Genomic DNA, 21,462 nt, shown 5'->3' with positions numbered 1-21,462 from the left:
AATTGCTGCTGCCACTGTTACTCTATTGTACCATGCGAAATTGGAAAATGAATAATATTACTCGATTGGTGAGGAATTGTTATAATAAAACAAACGAAGGAATGCTGTCAAAGAAGGGAAATAAAACGGAGTATTGGCTCATTAAAGCAAGCTTGTTTATTTGTTTACACTTTGCTGATGATCGCAATTAATAATGGGCTAATATAATATGATTCGACCAATCTCTAATATGGTGTGAAACTTTACAAGCCATTTGACTTTTCCGCCGTTTGTTTACATTTTGCATCAGGAACCAAGTACAATCTCTTTTTTTATACCAGGTAACTGTTAAATCAACCTACTGATTGAATCCATGAAGTGAGCTGGTGCCTCACTGCCAACACAAAAAAATGGCGGATCACAAGATTATGCCGCCAGTTCAGCAAATACTGCAATCTGTAAGTCAGCAGCAAGACAAAAACATCAACTAGCCTACATAGGCGCAGGCACATACAAAATTGATGTTGATCAGATCAGCCTTTGCGATTATAATTAAACGTTCACACTGTAACAATTCCTTGTGCCATTTAGTGAGGTGGCGTCACATGTGTAGTATTTTTTTCTCTCGCTCAAACAGGCACCCGGCAATATATTTTTATTCGGAAAGCTGGCTTGGCGTTGCAGTATGCATATTTTTTCTCTTCTTGTTTGGCTGCCACCAGAATACTTTTTTTTTTTTTTTGAATTCAATAACACTTGTCTAAACTTCTTAACATCAATATTTATTAAAGACACTATGCAGTATCTAAAGGGTCAACAGCAACGCCAGGATCCACCTCAGAGTTCACAGCAGCAGCAGCAACTACAAGAGTCTGCCGAGGCTTTTTCCTTTGGCAGCAGCAGTGGCAGCGATCATGACAACGCTCGCACTTCACAACCGCCGCCATACGCAGTGGCTACGCCCCAACAGCCAGCACAACAAGCCAGCAGGATTGCATCCATCAGCCCCGACGAGTACTACCACCCGGCCAGTTTTCCTGGGTACACAGTAATCCAACTGGCCAACGGCGAAGAGTCGCAAGCGCTGCTCCCGCGTGTAACGCAGGGCAGGCAGCGCAACCAACACGGGCAACTGCTCGTCCGCCGGGTGCAACAGCGCCCGGGATGCTGCCTGCGGTGCTGTGGCTGGCTCTTCAGCTGCATCTGCTTTATTGTGGGCATATTCATAGTGCTTGTATTCCTGGGCGCTGTCTTATTTGTCTCGCGCCATGCCTTTCCGCCCATGCGCGAGTGGCAGTGCGAGACAGGGTCTCTGGAGGTCCACACTGACCACCACTACTCTTTCCCTGTTACTGCGCCCCTGCGCATTGAGAGTGTAGAGGGCATCTCTTACTCGGCCGTTCACATTGTGCGCGGCGAGGAGGGCAGCAACGTGACGGTGCGTGCTATTGTAGAGACCAACAGGGGCGATGCGCGCGATCGCATTTTTGTGTTCAAAGATAAGGGTTTGTTGGCAGTTCATGCAGAGCAGCCAAAGTGGGAATGGCCGCGCGACTGCATCCGGACGACCCTTAATATCAGTATTCCTGCCAGTGGCCCCTTATTTCCGTCTCTGAACATTGCTACGGGCCCTGGCACGCTGCGCGCCTTGGATGCTGGCGTCCTAAACTTAGGCGATCTTTTTGTGCTTATGCGCGACGGTACCGTGCAGCTGCATAACTTGGGTACGCAGGGTATAGTCAATGTTTCATCGACCAACGGGCGCATCAATGCCACGCGTATAGCAATTACTGGCCCAGCCACTTTCACATCCAGCAATGCCGCGCTAGCGCTTGACGGCATCCAGGCAGCCAGTATCTCGGCATCGACCACTAACGGCGTGCTGCGTGCTACAGATCTCTACACAGACGGGCACATTACGCTAAACACGACAAATGCCAGTGTTGCGCTCAGCGCGGTTTCGGCGGGGCACTCGGTTAGCGTGCGCAGCTCCAATGGCGCCATAAGGGGCAGCATTAGTAGCGCAGGGGGCCCTGTTTCAGTCATCACCAGCAATGGCTCTGTGGACGTGCGGATCGACGGAAGCGCCATGAAAGATGTAGTCGTTCGGTCGATAAACAGTGCTGTGTCGGTGGTTGCTGTTGGCTTGCGCGGCTGGTTCGATGCGCGTACGTCCAATGGCCGCGTGAATGTGGAAGGATCTGCTGATTTGATCAGGATGAAGAGGAACACGATTGCAAGAAAGAACGGATATTTTGGAGATATGGCTGCTGGAAATATTACCGTTGCATCTACAAATGCCTTGGTTAGCCTGAAATTTGAATATTAATATTCGCTATTTATCTTTTTGTGTGCGGGGAGGGTTTTGCGCTGGTGTTAGCGAGATGTTTTATGTCGAGTGAGGTTTTTTATTGAGAGGCGGAGACAAGTCCGATCCAAGTTTTATTTTTATTATTTAATGTTGCTGTTTTTCATTTCATAATGTTTTTGTGAATACTGAATCTCTAATTTTATTTCTAATATTTGCAGCTAGATGTTGCCACGAACATACAATATTGGATTTTAGTTCAATATAATGTAGTTTTAATTGACTTGTATTCATGCTATTTATATTATATACTCGAATAAGACAATAATCCAATCCGTTTGCCATTTCGCTTAGCATCGGTTTTATTTTGATCGACAAGGCACTGCCGACGGGAAACAAAAAAGAAAGCACAACGACTATAACAAGTCGGTGGCATGCCTAAGTCTGCAACAGAGCTGGTCCCCAAAATAGAAGTTATAATTTCATTTTTCCACTATTCACTTATATAACATTTCTCATATCTTGTTACTGATATTGTCATCCGCATTACACAATATATAAAACTATAATACCAATGACCAAAAGCGGAACCGTTAAGCCACAGCAGCTACCACAGCCTGACACCCTGGCTAATCACACTACTCTTTATTACTCAGGTCGACGCATTCCAGCCTCTCCAGTCACAGGTCACATCGCTGACTACCACAGATAACTCTTTACACCCAAGCGGATTATTCGTTGGCGTCAAGGGCATTAGGCGCTTTGCCGACAACATTGACAAGGGCAATGCAACCGACAGCGACTATGATAGCAGCAGTAGCGACAGCAATGACAATGGTGCTGTGGAGTATCGCATTGATAACGGTGATGGTGAAATCAAACACCCGAAAAAGAAGTCGCAAAAAAAATCAAAATCAAAGACAAACTCTGGTTCTGGCTCCAATTCTGGCTACAGATCGAATGGCCTTGCTCATGCGCCCAATCCCAATCCCAACCCCGTTTACGATTTGAATCCTTGCCCTGACCCCAATCACAACCCTGTTTATAGCTTAAATCCTGGTCCTAGTCCCAATCCAAACACTATCTACAGTTTGAATCCTGGCCCTGGACCTAACCCCGGTTATGGTTTGACGCTGAGTCCCAGACCCAATCCAGGACCTAATCCTGGACCTGGCCCTGGCCCCAGTCCTAATCCTGTTTACAATTGGCCTCCTGTCGGAAACAACCCATCTGTGATACAAGGAATTGTGGCTTGTCTCCGGCTATTGATTAATGAATCAATCGTTAGTTAATTCTCTACTTGGATATGCGGGAATTCACACGCACACATAAATACCAATGAATATGAACAGTGGAGGCTGTTCATCCCTTAGCTTTCTTTTAGTTCATTTTGTTCAATATATATATTTTTAACGTAACACTACTGATGCTATCTTCTTGGCATTTAATAGCATGTCCATTGACATTGCTGCTGAGCCGTCGTTATTTGCCACTACTGCACAGCTCATGTGCATGGGCGCCATTCCTGAGGACCACATCACCAAGCCTGTTGCTCACATTCTGCAGATGAAAAAGAATATTGGGCCTTTCAACAGGCCGTTTGCTGACCCCTCACTGACCAGCAGCATTGGTTTTATGCAGGACATTGAAACTGCACACAGTGCCATGCATGAGTCAGTCACTCTGTTGAAGAACATGCACCACATGCTGCCACTGGCCACTAAGGACCACATCCTTTTTGTCGGCCCCACCTCAACTCAACTGCTCTGCTTGCCAGTAGCTAGAATGTGCACTGCAGTGGCTCGACTCATGCTGAGGCCACCCAGGATGTCGTCTATGAGGGCCTTGGTCACTCAATCATGCAGATCATACAGCAACTGTTGGGCCATGCACCTACCTGCCACCCTGGTTTCACTATGGATACTGCCACAAGTGCTGATGACGAATGCAGCTTTGAGGCTCTTGTCACACTGGCTCACAAGAGCAACAAGATTGTAATTGGCCTTGGTGAGCATGGACACTTGGGCGAGCATACCAGCGACATGGTTGGTGATCTGGCCCTGGACACATTCCAGGTTGCACTGTTCAAGTGCCTTGCCACTGTTGTTGACAATTTAATTGTTGCACTGCTTGTTGTTGGCCGGCCACACCTGCTCAAGGAAGTTTCCAACATTGCCTCTGCTGCTATGATGAGCCATCTGCCTGGCATCCACGGTGGTCTGCCCATTGCACAGGTGCTCTATGGCCAGCCCAGCCCCTATGGCTGTTTGCCCTTTACTTACCTGCGGCATGAGTACCAGGCCAGGGACACCATATGGCAGAGCCAGAGTGCTGAGTATGCCCTGAAATAACCCTTCAACTTCGGTCTAGGATACTCCCAGATGGTCTACTCCAAACTCACTGTCGACTCGACTGAGCTGCGTCCTGGCAAGCCCATCACTGTGCACATGACCATACACAACACAAGGTACCTTTGATCAACACAATCCCATTATGCTCTACACCACCCAGAGCTTCTGCACTGGTTATGAGCTGGAGCTGTTCCATCTGCGCAAATTCGACAAGGTCGAGATCAAGGCTGGAACAGCGACATCAATCTCGTTCACACTGGCCGCTGAGGAGCTGGACTACTTTAACCGCGATTTAATTAGGGTGCTTGACCCGTCGCCTGTCAACACCACCATCAACGCGCTGACTCCCTATGAGCGCACAGTTACTGCCAATCTGGTTGTCTAAACCAGGTGCTTTTCATTTGTTATCTCGATTTTTGGTAAAGCTATTAAATTATAAAATTGAAAGAAAGTACAAATTTACCTTTGACATAAAAGAGACACTATTTGGTGCCTAACGCAAAATGTAAACAAACGTTGGAAAAGTCGGATGGCTCAAAAGTATCTTCATATTAAAGATATTGATCGAATCATATTTGATTAGCGATCCTCACCAATCGAGTTATATTATTAATTTTCCAATTTCACATAGCACAATACAGCAACAGAAACGGCAGCAATTCATCTCGCCATCGCGAGCGGCCTGTCGACTCGAAAGGCCAGTCGCTTGGAATTGGCCCCGCCAGACCAACGTGCTTTCCAGAAGTCGAGGACATGTGCGAGACTATGAACAAAAAGATGTCTAACTCGTTGTAATTTAATTTAGCGTGTAAGTTGACTTGATAAACTAAATTAAAATGTTAATTCGAGTGCGCCTCAATGGTTTGACAGCTAAAAACCATTTACACTGTCTCTTTGCCGCTTTCAGTGATTAAAGAAAAATTTGCGCAAAAAATATTGTTTGCAGCCACATCGTTCGGAGAAAAATTGCAGTGGCTATTTTGGCTTGTAGCAGCACATCTTTGGATTATAGCTCCGTAATCTGTATAACCAGAATTATGTGCATCCGGTTGTCATCTAAACAATGACAGTGCCTTTTCGACACGCGGGATGCTAATCCATTTTTCTGCGAGGGGTCAGTTTTTTGATGTCTGATTTAGGACATAAAACTGAATTGGAAATCGACAATATGTATTTTATTTTCGATTGTTAACACAAAACAATTGAAATGTTGTTATATTTTTTAATTTTCTTTCAAATAGCTTTAACTCCCTCATATTCGCTGCTCACAAGCAAGCTTTTGCTATGTGGTGTAGCTGAATTGACAATGATGTCAGGTCGTATTTTCTGTGCAACTAAATATAATTTTTTTTGAAAATATTGACCAACTTTTATTTGGTTTATTTAAGATCTCTATCTCGAGCAGCACTTTGAAATCGGCCAGTTTTGTTTTCTCCTCACCTTCACCATTCTTTATTCCGCATCCCACTCCGCTCTACCCTCCTTTTAACGCACCTTAATACACGACATTCTTTATCATCCACCTTTACATTTTTTACAGCCAACACTTACAAATATCAATAATGAAGTTCTCCTTGCTTATCGTCCTGATGTTTACGCTCTTTGCTGTCGCATTCGGCGCACCGGTTATGAAGCGCGCAGAAGGTCCAGCGATTCCACTTCCCAATGCGGGTGAGTCCTTTTTAGGATATATTGGTCGCATTTTACCCAGCTTCCCGCTGATTGGCGGCCTTGCTGGAGCGTTGGGCATTCAGGCTTCCAAGTAGTATGCACAGTAGCTATTTCATCGTTTAATTTTCAATGTGGTTGTCATTTTTGATGTTTTAATAAAATGTTTTACACCCAATCTAATTTTTGGCTCAATAGACACTTAACTTTTTTTATAAATATTTACCAGTCAATTGTTGCAGTGATATATCAATGTTGTGTGTAAACATTCATGCACAACTAATTAATACAATACACTATGGTGTGGCGTGACAACTATTGTAATCCAGATATAGTTGGCGTCCTTGTCAAATGAATTCACTAACCTGTTTATTTTTTTGCCAATATAGGGATGAGGCTTTGTTTACAGAAATCATTGACTTGAACAACGCCAATAATACATTGAGCAACGTTTTGTGCAACTGTGTGCATCCACATTGTATTGAAAACGGTCCGACAATGTATTGAAAAATGTTTTCTTAACTGATTTTTTTGCTTTGCACAAAACCAAATACATGTTATTGTTAGGGAGCATGGGGAGTGCCAACATCTTAGCATAGAAACATTGTTGATAGATTTGTAATTATATTTATAAAAAATGCTCTTATTTTTATGACTTTGAATGCAAATGAGCAATAGACTCTGGAGTATTGACCATGTAACAAATCAGTCTGGTTTATTACGTTTAATACAAATGGTTGGGGAGAGGGACCACTACTCCTGCTTAAATCAATAAGGTTGGTGTTATTTTTAATTTGCTTTGCGTGCAATTTGTTTACACCAAAATAATAGGATATGCGATTTGAAATATTTTGAGGGCAGCGCCACACCAGACTATATGGAAATCATAATATTGGTTTGTCATTTATATTAACTTGCAGAAGATAACAATGAGCTGAAAATCCGATATTTGCTAAAAAAAATTAATTGATTTGTAGAACAAGACAAATACTCCTTTATTGGAAGTGTTACTGGACTGTGTATCATTTTTTTGTACTTTGGGTGTAATGTTTAGAGCAAAAAAACAAAAATAGTAGGGATCGTATATCAAACTATATTTTGACCAGGTTCTATTTTTCAATTCTCATTACAACGCTTGTTTTTATTGTAATTGTGCCACTTTATTTAGAACCATTGACTGTTGTTTTGTTGACATGGAATACCTATTTAATGTCCACAATCAACTTTGAACCTCTGTTCAGCAATATTAAATTTTTGGTTGTTTTCATTGCTCGACTATATACAAACCTTTGTTTTATATTCTGTGCTACTCTTTCTTTTCTTTCCTTTATCTTATTTTATTATTGCCGCACTTTACCTTTCCTCACCTTCAATCCGTCGTTTCCCTGCCTGCAATCTTATTTGTTTACATTTCTCTTGTAACAAAAAACTTGAAAGGATCCCCTTGGTTTTTTATAAGCTGCCTCATATTCTTTAACAAAATCACCCTTTTACGTTTTATTCTCTCTTTATCTTCCTAACCCGCACTAACTTCATCGAACTTATTCGTTCATCTGCAGTCTACTCCTTCATTACGCCCAGTCACAATCTAATCATTTTTTCTCTCTAACGCGCGCGCAAAATCTTTAATATTACGATGAATTTTCGCTCAAGTCTCGTATTCTTCACCGCCCTCATTGCATTCGTAGCTGTTGGCATGTCGGCTCCCACGCCGGATAATGGAATTGCTCTTCCGGGTTTTGGCGAGAGTGTTTTCAGCTGGCTTGATCGTCTCATTACCCCACTGCCTATCATTGGTCCGTTTACAAAGTTCCTGGGTTTCTCAGAGGAGAAACCCCAACAGGCGGCCCAGCCTGCTCCCCAACAGGCGGCCCAGCCTGCTCCCCAACAGGCGGCTCAACCTGCTGCAAGACCGGTTGCCCAACAAGCACCTCAAGCTGCTGCCCAACCTGTTGCAAAACCAGCAGTTGCTCAGCCCGCTGCCCAGCCTGCTGCAAGGCCGGCAGTTCCCCAGGCCGCTGCCCAGCCTGCTGCAAGACCAGCAGTTCCCCAAGCCGCTGCCCAGCCTGCTGCAAGACCAGCAGTTCCCCAGGCCGCTGCCCAGCCTGCTGCAAGACCAGCAGTTCCCCAGGCCGCTGCCCAGCCTGCTGCAAGACCGGCAGTTCCCCAGGCCGCTGCCCAGCCTGCTGCAAGACCGGCAGTTCCCCAGGCCGCTGCCCAGCCTGCTGCAAGACCGGCAGTTCCCCAGGCCGCTGCCCAGCCTGCTGCAAGACCGGCAGTTCCCCAGGCCGCTGCCCAGCCTGCTGCAAGACCGGCAGTTCCCCAGACTGCTGCCCAGCCAGTTGCTAGACCAGCTGCCCAACAGGTGGCCCAACCCCCTGCCGCCCAGGCTCAGACTCAACCTCAACAGCGCCCTGCTACTGGTGGCTTCCCTGGCCTACCTGAAGGTCTTGGTGGTCTTAGTGGTCTTGGTGGTCTTGGTGGATTTGGCATCCCAGGTATGTAGTGGCCCTTTTTTTTATCTTTTTATTCAATATAGACATTTTTCAAATTCATACAAAAACTTCACTTAAGCTTAGCTTTATTTCAGAAAACATAACTAACACCTAAAGGTAACGTTTCAAAAACACGCCGAGTACTCTTTGTCAAAATGGAGAAGGAATATTTTCGAAAAAATATTTATTTATTTTTTTCTAAAAGCCACCGCCATATAAATGTTTACCGCCTCCCACTCATCATCCGATATTTCCTGTCTTATATCATCGATCACGCGCATTTTCCTAAACAGCCCGAGAAACTTGGGGTCGTCTATTTTAGCGTTAAAGAGCTCATGGAACCGCTGGACGTACATTAGTTCAAGCCCATATGACTTGGCGAGCTCAATAAATGAGGGCAAGTTGACCAGGTATTCAGTGCATTCCTCGACAGCCTCATCGAGGGTAAATTTGTAGGCGCAGCCATAGAGCGTAGGGGGGTCACTTGTGGCAAACTTGACCGTATAGACGTCGTTACCAAAAGATGTTGACTCTGAAGCGCGCAGCTGCTTCCTACTTTTATATTTTAATAAAGAGCAACATTTAAGTTTCAAAACCAAGGTATATGAATAACAAAAAGGCAAATTAGTGCGTTGTCGTTGTTAAAAAACTTCAAGGCATACATGTGTGTGATTTGTTATGTCAAAATAAAAAACTTACACAAGCCAGTTGGCGTTCGGAATTGTGCAAACAAATGTGCCACCTTTGGCCAGATGTGAGGAGACATTGCTCATCATCTGGTGTGCCTTGGTTTCGGTCTCAAATGCATAGTGCAGACAGAATTGGGCGCTAATCACATCAGCCTTGTAATCCGCCGGCTCGATTGTTTTTTCAAGCGGCTCCTACGAAAATCAAATAAACAAAAACAATGATAACAATACAAGTTAGCAAATAATAAATAATAAAAAAGACCTGTAAATCCCAGTCCTCAAGCATATCTAATTCCAAACACAGCCAAACAATAAATAATAATACAAACTTACCCCGTAGCAGTCCTGTGCATAGAATCGCGCAGGAAACTTGGCATAACTCATAGCCATGTACCTCTCCCGCGCCTGCGCAACCGAAACCTCGGCGATATCCATACCCACATACTCGCCAACATTGGCAATAGACCACTTTAGCAGGTCGCCGCCCTTGCCACAGCCCAGATCCAGTACCTTGCATCTGGCAAAGGTGTGCTCAGTAATGAGAACTGATTTTACCCAGTTGTTGAACAGACGCAGGCCAGTGATCTTTGTGCGCAGGCGGTCCTCAGTTCCCAGTTGCCGCCGTGTGTTGTAGTGCAAAGCCACTTGCTCAGCGTTGCTCAGCTGGGCGCCGCTATCGCCTTCAGCGCCTTTTTCATCTCGATCGTGCTTGTTTAGTTTGGTTGTGCTGGTGGAAGAATCGTTGCCGCCTTCGTCATCTGGCCGCACGCGCTTGCTGAGAATGACGCCCTCCTCATCTGCTACCAGCGGGCCCTTGAGGGCAACAGTGCCATTGTCATTTTCGTCCTCTGGCAGCGTGTGTTTGCCAACAATGTCGCTTTGCTCGCTTATTGGTAGCGCGGGGTTCTTGGTTGCAAACCTATTGTCGTCTTTATTGTCGCGCAAGCTGACATGATCCTCGTAATCGCTGCTACTTGTAGTGCTAAAATCTGCCATTTGCAATAAAAATATAAAGTAAATCAGTAAAATGCAAAGTGGCTTTGTAAAAGAAAGTGTAAAAAGAGGCAGTTGTAAGATAATGCAATTTGTATTGGCGCAAAAATCATTTTTCAATTAAACGTCAATTTGGGGCGCCGCTGCCATTATGGCTAAATTATCCTTGACATGTGACTGACCAAGTTTGTGCTGCAATAGAGTCCATGGTGGGCAAGGCGGCGCAGTAGACGATTAGTCTTGATCATTAACTCTAGATTTTGTCTTTTACCTTTCTATATTTTGCACAATGAATCTATTCTCTCTCTTGACTGACCAAGTTTGTGTATTTTTTTGCTTAAATGCAATTTCTGGTTGCCAAAGTATACATACACATATACATATACAAGCACAAATCACAGCAATGCATATCTAATTTTAAATAATTAAATACTCGATGTGTAAGGATGACAAAACAAACAGAAAATTGAACTATTTAAACGGTGCAAGGGATATCATGTTTGTGCGGTCTTCTCGCGCTTTGAGAAATAGTACTCTGTGGACGGATCTTTTCATGCACTAGTTGCTAAATTACTGCCTGCATGCATTGTGATTAAGGAAAGAAACAAAAAATGGCATACCTCCGGCAATATTTTAGCCTATTGTTCGAGGCATGTCTGTATACATTTTTATATTACCACGTGCATAATGTTCCATTTCAGTAATGACGTTGGCCTGCATATTCCGTGGAATAAATAGGCATTTTAAGGTGGGGTGTAGATTCAGCTGCAGCTGTGCTAGTGATGTGCTGTGCTGTTCCACTCAACCGCCTATGCATTTAAGTTTTTTGTTTGGATGTGCAAATAATGTTCCAAGAAATTATGCATTATATTGGTGTAAATGGACTTTGGAATTTCCAGACATTTATAGCGAAATCCCAGATTTTTAAGCGGGGGATTTTCAAAAACTGTGTTTCACGCAAAAAGGCATCGTCAGGGTCGGCTGAACCCGTGTGCAACTACAGCGACGCCTGACACTTCGTCCAAGCCAAAGGCCAACCCTAAGCGTGTGCGCAAGAATCCACCTTCCCCTGCTTCTTCTCTTGAAAGGAAGCAGCGTAATGATTAATATCGGCAGCCATAGTAGTATACTGGCACTGGTCTCTAAGGATTTGTCGGGTTGCTATGCAATCTGGATGGGAAGGATGCCTATTTGCAGGATACGTATAGTCTCATTCTTTTCTTTGGTGTAGAGCTGGCTTCTAAGCCAAAAAAAACATTAAATAGATAAATAAATGCAATGCAATGCAGCCAGGGGCTGTGGTGGTTCTCACTACATAAACTCGGCTGAGCTGAGGACTCGAGAACTAAGTCAATCCCGAGCGGGCATTGATGCAGTAGCGGCCCGAGATAGAATTCAGTCATTATAGCTGCCTTATAAAATAGCAGAATAGGAAGGCTCAATACAAGGTTTCCCTAGTTTTTGTTTTAATAAAGCTTTATTCGACTCATATTTTCTAGCAATTATCACAAAAGTACCATATGCAAAAACTCAACAAACAATATTACAAAGAGCCTGAACCTGGAGTGCAGTTGTCCCGAATTAATTAATGATAGGGTAAAAAAAGCAGTCATGATATATATTCCTTTTTCTCAATACGTTGATTGCTAATATCTCCGCTATCTAATCGGGTAAAATGATTTTCTACACCTAATGAGACGGGCTTCCTCTCTGTCCGAAGCGCCCATCCTTCTTTTACCTAATAAATCCCAACGCACATTTTGGATACTTTTTTTCCATAGCAGCATGAGGGTTTTTTGTCCTTTCTTTAAACGGAAATATTTCCAGCACACCTGGCTTCACAAAATGGCATTCTCCGGAAATGATATAGTAATGCAGTCCAAACATGAGAATAAACAAAAAATAACGCATTTCCCAAAAAATGGACCAGAGGTGTTTAGATGCACGGTGGCTTTTTCAAAACTATTGAATTCTGGAAGAGATATTCCGTGAATGTGGAGATGAAATACTATGTATGAAAGTGTATTGAATATATAAATGCTATGGCGCTGGAAAAAGGTATATTACTTTGTTTGGTCACTTTGTGCCTTATTGATAATTGTATATTTGGCTGGAATATCCAAGACTGATTAATTAGTTGATTGCCATCAACCAATACAAACACACTGGAGGCGCTTACCGTCGATGACAAGGGCAATCATAGTTGTTTATGAGCTGCAGTTGCATGAGGGGATTATTTTCCAACACCTTAAAATCGAATTGCTTGCTTTTACTGAACTATTGATCATGTCGCGCAAAAGGGGATTTGAAACAAGAAACAAGCATCTTAAAAATTTTTTTCTTATTACTCTCACACCTGCTTTTTCGAGCTCCCATGACTGGTAAATCCCAAAACGAACAAAATAATTTATCTATGTGCCTACGAATTGACCACAAGCAATCAAAAGAAACCAATCTTTTTCGAACTGGGTTGGCCCCACTTGGTGATTATGTTTGAGAAAACAACAAAAATAAAAAAGCATCATCGTCGGCAGACAATAAGAAAAAAGTGCGCATTCCATTTGCCGCTCACTTTGCGATCTACTCGACTTGTGTCCTCGTGTCCATGTAAATCAAATTGCATGTCCAAGTAGACAGAAAAATATAACAAAAAATCACGCACTTTTTATGCGCTCCAACCAAGCGCATCATGCACGAAGACAACAGGTCTGGGGATAGTAGACAAAATTTTATAAACAACAGAAAAAAGCAATTTAACTTTTTGGCTGGGAGCGTCAGACTTGCGTCGAAGATGTTCTTTTCGAAAAAGATCGTTCTCGGCCAGGTTCGCCAGTGCTTGGGTAAGCAAGAAAAAAAAGAAAAAAGCCACGCCAATTATTGGCTTTTCTTCGTGTGGTCTGGGTGTGTTTCTGACTCTTCTCCAATGTGGCAACGCTGTAAGCTGCTTTCATTTTCGTTTTATTTTTATTCCCACCGTCTTGATTTCCTTTATGCCAGCTTTGCCGACAGCACTGCACTTGTTTGCCTTTCTTTATTTTTTTCTCCGAAAAAGCCTTAGCCATCCTTATTGCTGGTCATCCATGCACAGAACAATGTTCCTGCACATTGAAGTGTGCGCTTTTGTGTGGTATAATTGTTTGCCTTGTCTGTCGTGTGGAGTACGATTAATTTTCTTATTAAAATGTGCCAGTTAACCCGTTAGCACTTTGAAGAAAACGAGCCTCATTTCTTTTTTGCTGCTAAGTTGGTGCCTGCTCGAGAAATAAAAAAGCAAACCCCCCCCTTTCCCGCATTCCCCTTTTTGGAGTAAACAGAAAAAGCTCCTCTTTTCCTCAGCCATTTCTACTCTGGAGAATCCTTCCAGCAGAAAGGGACGCAGAGCAGCAGAGGAAAGGCACGGAGAGAAAGGGGGGTGCACATAATGCGGGTAAGCAACCACCTTTGTGTACACCTTTCTTATTTCCATGTCGACGATTCTAAACATGCTGGCCATTTTTGTCTCTTTCTCTCTCCTCATCGAAGAAACCGGCCTACAGCTGCGCCCTGCCATTTTTGTACAACCAACCACCCCCTTCATCCTTCTTTCCTTCATGCTCTGCAGATTGTTTTTTATTTTATTTTTGCCCATCTTTTTTATTTGAAAATTAACAAGGGTAACAAGTAAGGCTGTTTTATTATTTCCTATTCTTATTATTTCTTTTAAAAAACAGGTCTGTTGGAACGCCAACTTGGATACCGTTATTTTCCGTTTTATATTTATATTGCTTGGCAAGCCCCTCTTCTATTCCCCCTTTTATTTTTGTACCTTTTTTCTCTTTAAACTTTATTATTTTTATTATTTATCTGCGCGTCGCATTTATACTACTTCTGCGTTAATAACCGAGACTTTCTTGCATTATTTTATAAACAAAAAACCCTCTTTTCTTACATTATCAGTGTCCCTTTTTATTTTTCTTACGCTATCGTTATTTATCGTTGTTTATCGTTGTCTGTCGTTTTCGTTTTCGTAGTTAACCGCATCATTGTTTTTTATATTATACCCTCCACCCCTTTTCAGCATTTTGTACTCTACTTGTCACTGTTATTTTAACCAAGTTCCCACCTCTCTTACGTTACTCTTTTTTAATTATCTTTGAAACATTTTGCGTACAGCACACTACTCCACAAATCCACAGAATCCATCCATCCATCCAAACACCTACACAGCGAGTAACAGTGCAGGTACTAGCATATTATTATTCTAATGTATATGGAGTATCGGAAGCGGTCTCTGGATTTGCCAGTTGTTGACAATTCCCAATCGACAGCCAAGCATCCACGCAATGACGATGATGATGTTGGTAGTAATAATATTGTTGCCTCTCGGCCCAAACCGACCAGAGTGCTAGAGCCCAATTCCTCGGCCAGCACCAGCGGTCCGCTTTTGCCTCCCATACGCAGCCTCAATGAATTTACATTTGGTCCTGGGTTGCCAGTGCAATCGGCGTCCCCGGTGGGGTTGGGCGGTGGCGCTACGTCGATTCCGTCGCTGAGGCATTTGCACAGCCCACCCAATCATCACCATAGCCAACAGAAGACCGGCGGTGGCAGTGGCCAGCGCAGGTTCAGCCAGCAGCGAGTTATGCCACCGTCATCGACACTCCCACCATTACATATTGTCCAACCGCATTCTCAGCCACAGGCCCATCGGCATTTTTACACTGGCGGTAGCCAGAATATGTCGCTTGATAGTCATTTGTCAGAGTCGCCAGTGCTGTCGACTGCAAGCTCGCCACAAGAGGCCCTCAGCTGTAGCATTATCGGCGGTATTGGCGGCGGCAGGCCTGCTGCCCTGGGCCACTCGGACAGCGCCATGAGCAGCTCAATGACTAGTCACGGCGGGCTGGAAACCAAAACACAGGGCGCATCTTTTGACAATGATTATAATGTCAATGGTGCGGGCGGCGATAGTCCCAGCGACGCAATCAAGGTGGCTCGCAACTGGAGCCGCGACGAAACACTGTCGCTTGTGCGCGCTATTGGGCGGCACTACGACTCGCTCAAAAGCTGCAAAACCAACCAGGAGCGGAGCAGCGTCTGGCACCGCATTCACAAGGAGCACTCGAGCCAGTTTCCGGGAAGATCCAAGAAGGCGTCACAGGTAAGAGGGAGCATACCTTAGGTTTTCTTTTTTTGTCTGTTATGTTTTTCAGCAGTTTGGTAGCGCCTAATGCCAACTGTCTGTGTGTCTCTCTGTGTCTGTGCTAGAGTATACCTTATTTTGTACTTTAGCATATCTGTCTGTCCGTCCGTCTGTCTTATTAACTAAACTGCATATCTATATACGCACTCTTGCAATATTGTTTTGCTTTGCCTTGGTATTGATATTGCAAGCTGTGCACTTAATGAGGTTTTTGTTTATTCAGAAAAGCGACGTCATTCAATTATATTATTTCCTGACTGTTTACGTATTTTTGGGACACATATCAACATGTATCATTTTTGCTTGGATTGCAATTGCATTGTGCTTGCCTTGGGATTATTAGATCAGAGGCGCAGTATCCTTATGTTTACACAGCTGCTTGCCCCCGATGAGACAGCCTCGCTTATTGCTGCTCATATTAATCGCTGATTGTTCATACGACATCTCTTTTTTTATTTTACAAGCCTCCTTACCCCCTATTTTTTCAAGCCAGTCCAAAAGAAAGCTAATCAGGAGAAGGAGAGTGGCGTGGCGTTCAAGCACACATTTCACAATTGATAATTCCATTGTTTTAATTGCTTGATTGGAATTGCCATTTGCTAATGACAAGCGCTCGCATTGGTATTATCTTCTATTACCTTATTCAATTGCTCTAGGATCGATGGGGCAAAGTGCTCAGCGACTATAAGGACGTTGTAATTCACAACAAGGAGAAGGGCGCGGCTCGCTGGACCTTTGATTTTTTTAAAGAGGTCGCCAGCATTGTTGAGGGAGACGCGCAGTTCATGGATGTGTCCTCGCCGTCCACAATGTCGCCGCCAGCGCCGCTGCCAGCTACATCCGCCAGCACATCATTTAACCTGGGAACCAAGGGTGAGCATGCGCATCCGTTTGGCGGCGCTGTTACCAGGGTTGGCCGGCCGCCATTTGCATACCACCGGATGTCTGAGCCAAATTTGAGTATTGCCAGCAGTATTGCCCAGGCACAGTCGCGCGCCATAGCAGGGGTGCGGCCGCTGACTGTTGCTCATCAGCCAATGTACTCTGGCAGCGGCGCATCTGGGGGACAACTTGGGCGGTTTCCTATGGTTGCCGAGCCTCCTCAAACGGCGCCGGTTGCCCATGGGATGTATGGCTTGGGTATATCTGTGGGATCGGGAAGATTATCGCCTACTCGCCGCACGTCATATCCGCAGCTGCAAGCACTGACTCGGCCACTGCAATCGCCAGCTCTTGGGTCACTGAACAATGCATTTGGTCCCAATCAGCGTCTATCGCATCCACACCTTCAGCCCCATCACCATTCTCAGCAGCAGCAAGCACACCAACGGCCACAATCATACGCGCAAATTCAGCAGCAATACCAGCAGCAGCAACACCAAATTCAGCACCACCAGAACCTTCAGCAACAACAAACTCAGCAGCAAGTAGCACTCTCTCTACCACTTGCTGGCGCTGTGCGGCCGTCACCACCACCAATAATGCACCACACTATGGCAAACCCTCCCGCTGCATCAACCAGGGCTGTACAGCACCAGCAATTAAATGACGCCGCGGTTTCTATTACCACTCCCGCCATTACTTCCTCTGACTCTGCATCTGAGCACGTTGCTGCGCATCCTTCTGCTGCTGTCGATAACTCGACATATGAGAGCAACCCTGAAAATGCCTGCCACTATGTTATGAACATACTCAGAGGCCAAATGACAAAGATTGACGCACAGCAACACGAACTGAACCAGCTAAAGGAGTCTACACAGAGTGCTATTAGCCAGGTTGAGCATGTGATGCAAAGGTTCATACAGCCGTGACTATTTTCTAACTATTTTTTATTGATAATTTTATGATTTTTCTATTGCATTTGCTTTGTTTTTTAATTTGCAAGAGTTATAGATTACTCTAAAAATTTAAAAATTAACGGTTACATGCTAAATCATTTAAAATGAGGAGATACGCTGTCAATGATGTTGCGCATGTCAGATGAGTAGAGGGGAAAACATGTGCGCAGTTGTCAATGAAGATGATGGCAAAAAAGCTTTTCCCTCGTTACTGCTTATTTTTAAAAAAAGGGATAAAGCATACTTGACGTGACTTCAAAAACCAAGAGTTATTCTTTGGAAGGCAACACAATCAAACACGTGAAACAATGATATATCCAGCTGATATAGCTGCTAATCGAATGCAGTTTTTGTGAATTGTAGGTATAAATTTACGGACATTAAGCGCCATTCGGATGAAGGAATATTAACCAAAATAAAAGATAACACATACCGGCTGATGGTAACGACAGCTGACTGTAGGAATTCTAGTTGTTTTTTCATTGTACCATCTATTTCAATATAAATAAAAGATAAAAGATAAATCAATTATAGCTAGCTATCTAATAACCGCCCACAAAAATCAATCGTTTTATTTTGTCCAAAACAGTGAGCGTTGTTTAACACATTGTTGCCCTGGGTCACAATCGACGAACAAGTGAGAATGCTGCTGTGTTCGTTTGTGTGATATCCTTTTTTATTTTTTATTTTAGATTCAAGCCTCTACTATTCAGCCTTTATTTTACATTCTGGCACGATTAAATAATTTTTATCGTACCAGCGCTCTCCCTCCCTCTTTTTTTCTTTTTATTTGGTCCTGTTTCTTTACAAAACTGGATCCTTCTATTCCATCCCCATCTCCACGCTGTGATTTGTACCTGTGTTTTCTTGTGCTGCTGCTATCAAAACAATGCAATAAATAAGTTTAACTCAGTAGCAAGGCCACTCATTGTGCGAAAAGGGTTTTTGACAGAACAGTTAAAATGTAAAACAAGCCAATCTCAAATCGTTTTGCTTTGACAATCAACAAGCGGCGTAGCAAACATTTTTTGCTAAGCTATGATTAATGCGACGTGTTGCTGAAACATATAAAAATGAGGTTCTCCTATTGCTTTCGTTTAAACCCTTTTTTACTTTCGTACGAGTTTATTTAATAAAACATTTTTTATAATAATTAACAACATATATCCTTGTCATACTTTGTTTCTCATACGACTCTAGCGCTGTTAACCGTTTTACTTTATTTTCTAATCATGACCAACAATAACGACCACGCTGCTGAAGGTGGCGCCAGGTCCAAGTGGAGGCGCATCTTGAATCGCTTGGTTGCACGCAAGCCGCTCGAGGTGATTCTGAGCGAGGGCAGAAAAACGCAGATGAACCGGGTGCTTTCTCGCCTCGATCTGATCGCCGTGGGTATCGGTGCCATCATCGGCACGGGAATATTTGTGTTGACCGGCGTGGCGGCAGCAGAAAATGCTGGCCCGGCAGTTATTGTCAGCTTTATAATAGCCGGCGTCATTTCTGCCCTTTCTGCTTTTTCGTACGCAGAGCTCGCCTCGATGGTGCCCATTTCGGGATCTGCATACACGTACACGTACGCCACAATGGGCGAGCTCATGAGCTGGATTATCGGCTGGGACCTTATTCTCGAGTACCTGGTCGGCTCAGCCACTGTGGCTGTCGGGTGGAGCGCCTATATAGTGAGCTTCTTTCACGACGCCTTCAATGTCAAATTCTCAGCAACTACAACCCAGGCACCAGTCATATGGGACAGCAAGGAGCTTGCATTTAAGGTCAATCACGGGTCGTATATCAATATTCCTGCAATGTTTGTGTCTCTAATGGTCACTGCCTTTTTGCTAATGGGAATCAAGCAGGCCTCGTGGATCAACAAGGTTATCGTGTGTATAAAGATACTGGTTGTCCTGCTGTTTATTTTTGGCGCTTGCAAGTTTGTTGACCCCGACAACTACCATCCGTTTGTTCCGCCTCGCGAGGGCAACTCGTACGGCGTCATTGGCATTTTTAAGGGCGCTCAACGCGTGTTCTTTGCCTACATTGGATTTGATGCTGTGTCTACAGCCGCGCAAGAGGCCAAGGATCCGCAGAAGGACTTGCCGTGGGGAATTTGTGCGTCCTTGGGGATCTGCACTGTGCTGTATATTGGCGTGGCAGCAGTCATGGTCGGCATCATCTCGTACTCTGAACTCAAGGGCATTGCGTCGCCGTTGACTTACGCACTTCAGTTTCACGATAACACCAAGTGGCTGCGCATCCTCATTGAAATTGGCGCTATCTGCGGCCTCACATCAGTCATTTTGATCGGGATGATGGCACAGCCTCGAATCCTATACACTATGGCACGCGACGGCATGTTCCCCAAGATATTTGGGCGTCTGCATCGCCGTTTCAAGACTCCGTTTATTCCGACGCTAATTGCTGGTTTGGTCTGCGCTGTGCTCAGTGGCGTACTGCCTGTCGACATTTTGGCTGACATGACTTCGGTCGGCACCTTGCTGGCATTTATACTTGTCAACATTGGCGTTATAATCATGCGCTTTACCCACCCCGATGCTGAGCGCGGATTCAAAGTTCCTGGCGGACCGTTCTTAATCCCAATTCCAGGTGCTGTCATTGCGCTGGTGATTCTTGTTTTGTCAGACGGGCCGACTCTCTATCGGCTTTTGATTTGGCTGGCAATCGGTGTTGTTGTCTATGCCTTTTATGGCTACCGCCACTCGCGCGTGGGTAACCCAGAGCGATGGTCAGAAGATGATGTCGCCTACTTTGGGGATGGCGGCGTTATTTTTGATGGCGACAATGATGGCCACGAACATAAAGGACAGGGTATGGAAAATGTTGGCAAGTCTGATCCATCCGCATTATTGACTGTTGGTAACAATCAGCACCACAATGACAGCAATGCTGGCGCAAATGTTGCTGCTTCTGCGCGAGAGTGAAACACTGTTCAAAGCAATGCCTTTTTAATATAGCTATACATTTTTGGAGAATGGGAATAAAAATGGTTTTGATAGTAAAGTTAATATTCCAACAAATGTAAATAAATATATGTATGTATGTATATCAAATAAGGTACTTTTAATTGTGTTTGTAATACGTAAAAGAAAGGCACACATTTTGATATGTGTTTTTGGCAACTATAAATGAATAATTTAAATGTTGAGCAACTTTAAGCAAGCATATACATGCAGTTTACAAAGCCAGTTCCAGTTTACTACCTAACTATAACAATCCAAATACTCTGTTCTGGCGCTTTGATACACATCTCTGCACTTATCAATAAGCGTTTTGAGGTTTTCCCTTAGCTCATCCTACTCATCCCTGGAATTTTTATACTTGCCAGAAAACTTGTCATACATGTCCCACATCCGGGTAAAATCATCCTTCGCGCCCGTAACTACTTCCTTATCTTCAACCTTGCCGCGCTTATAGTTATAGCAAAGCTCTGCACTCTTCATATTGTATATATAGACGACACTCTTCTAGATATTTTTTGCTTTTTCGAGGCGCTTTATTATGACTTTGCGATTTTGCAAGAACTATTTTAAAATATACATTTCAGGATTCTCCTTGGTAAATTTGCACTAGTAGTAGAGGTGGCCCTTTACTAAAGCTGAGCGTATTGCATGGATTATTTTTGTATCCCTCAAGAGCAGCTGTTCTGTCTTTGCCTTTAGCTTTATATTAAGTTCATTTAGCTTCTTGAGTAAGACTTGCTTATTGTAGTTGGCTATGGTTGCTTGAAAAATAAGTTATGGCTGTTAGAGAAAGTTAGAGTAATTAGAAAATGAAGTGATAGGATACACTTTTAAAATGAAAATGAAAATATTCGGTTTTAAAAAATAAAGAAATAATAAAGTTTAAATTAAACAATCTAAAGCCGTAAGGCATAAGCCGGCGGTTTATATATTTTGTGTGATACATGAAAAGACAGCTCCAATCAAGCAAAAAAACTG

General features: G+C 43.8%; 5 protein-coding genes across 5 annotated transcripts; 4 read left to right on the top strand and 1 right to left on the bottom strand.

Moving 5' to 3' along the window:
• Window positions 1–775: 775 nt before the first annotated feature.
• On the top strand, window positions 776–5,023 carry BX661DRAFT_200617 (uncharacterized protein; the record flags this gene model as incomplete). Its single annotated transcript, XM_051538434.1, has 7 exons — window positions 776–2,170; window positions 2,959–3,352; window positions 3,432–3,472; window positions 3,764–4,063; window positions 4,105–4,615; window positions 4,658–4,754; window positions 4,801–5,023. The coding sequence occupies 7 exons, from the start codon at window positions 776–778 to the stop codon at window positions 5,021–5,023; spliced, it is 2,961 nt and encodes a 986-aa protein (XP_051389057.1).
• A 958-nt stretch (window positions 5,024–5,981) lies between these two features.
• BX661DRAFT_226637 (uncharacterized protein) lies at window positions 5,982–8,916 on the top strand (the record flags this gene model as incomplete). The annotated part of the gene is made up of 4 exons (XM_051538973.1): window positions 5,982–6,282; window positions 7,995–8,115; window positions 8,159–8,804; window positions 8,881–8,916. The coding sequence occupies exons 1-4, from the start codon at window positions 6,201–6,203 to the stop codon at window positions 8,914–8,916; spliced, it is 885 nt and encodes a 294-aa protein (XP_051389056.1). The 5' UTR covers window positions 5,982–6,200.
• Window positions 8,504–10,552, bottom strand: BX661DRAFT_188149 (mRNA capping enzyme-domain-containing protein). The gene is made up of 3 exons (XM_051537362.1): window positions 9,824–10,552; window positions 9,501–9,682; window positions 8,504–9,353 (listed from the first exon to the last, which is right to left on the bottom strand). The coding sequence occupies exons 1-3, from the start codon at window positions 10,484–10,486 to the stop codon at window positions 8,990–8,992; spliced, it is 1,209 nt and encodes a 402-aa protein (XP_051389055.1). The 5' UTR covers window positions 10,487–10,552; the 3' UTR covers window positions 8,504–8,989.
• Window positions 10,553–14,419: 3,867 nt separating this feature from the next.
• BX661DRAFT_62753 (uncharacterized protein) lies at window positions 14,420–17,612 on the top strand. The gene is made up of 2 exons (XM_051539329.1): window positions 14,420–15,623; window positions 16,322–17,612. The coding sequence occupies exons 1-2, from the start codon at window positions 14,727–14,729 to the stop codon at window positions 17,474–17,476; spliced, it is 2,052 nt and encodes a 683-aa protein (XP_051389054.1). The 5' UTR covers window positions 14,420–14,726; the 3' UTR covers window positions 17,477–17,612.
• A 1,021-nt stretch (window positions 17,613–18,633) lies between these two features.
• BX661DRAFT_188145 (amino acid permease-domain-containing protein) lies at window positions 18,634–20,525 on the top strand. Its single transcript, XM_051537361.1, has one exon. The coding sequence runs from the start codon at window positions 18,736–18,738 to the stop codon at window positions 20,443–20,445; it is 1,710 nt and encodes a 569-aa protein (XP_051389053.1). The 5' UTR covers window positions 18,634–18,735; the 3' UTR covers window positions 20,446–20,525.
• Window positions 20,526–21,462: the final 937 nt, after the last annotated feature.

The sequence above is a fragment of the Kickxella alabastrina genome (genome assembly GCF_025024165.1).
Source record: "Kickxella alabastrina strain RSA 675 chromosome Unknown BX661scaffold_29, whole genome shotgun sequence".
Taxonomy (NCBI): Eukaryota; Fungi; Kickxellomycota; class Kickxellomycetes; order Kickxellales; family Kickxellaceae; genus Kickxella; species Kickxella alabastrina.
This window is presented reverse-complemented; position numbering and strand designations above follow the sequence as displayed.

Coding starts and splice junctions, on each gene's coding strand:
- BX661DRAFT_188149 (XM_051537362.1), bottom strand. CDS start 10,486: ATGGCAGATTTTAGCACTACAAGTAGCAGCGATTACGAGGATCATGTC. Junction 9,683..9,823: donor ATGCACAGGACTGCTACGGG/GTAAGTTTGTAT, acceptor TGATTTTCGTAG/GAGCCGCTTGAAAAAACAAT. Junction 9,354..9,500: donor CCGAACGCCAACTGGCTTGT/GTAAGTTTTTTA, acceptor ATATAAAAGTAG/GAAGCAGCTGCGCGCTTCAG.
- BX661DRAFT_62753 (XM_051539329.1), top strand. CDS start 14,727: ATGTATATGGAGTATCGGAAGCGGTCTCTGGATTTGCCAGTTGTTGAC. Junction 15,624..16,321: donor GATCCAAGAAGGCGTCACAG/GTAAGAGGGAGC, acceptor CAATTGCTCTAG/GATCGATGGGGCAAAGTGCT.
- BX661DRAFT_188145 (XM_051537361.1), top strand. CDS start 18,736: ATGACCAACAATAACGACCACGCTGCTGAAGGTGGCGCCAGGTCCAAG.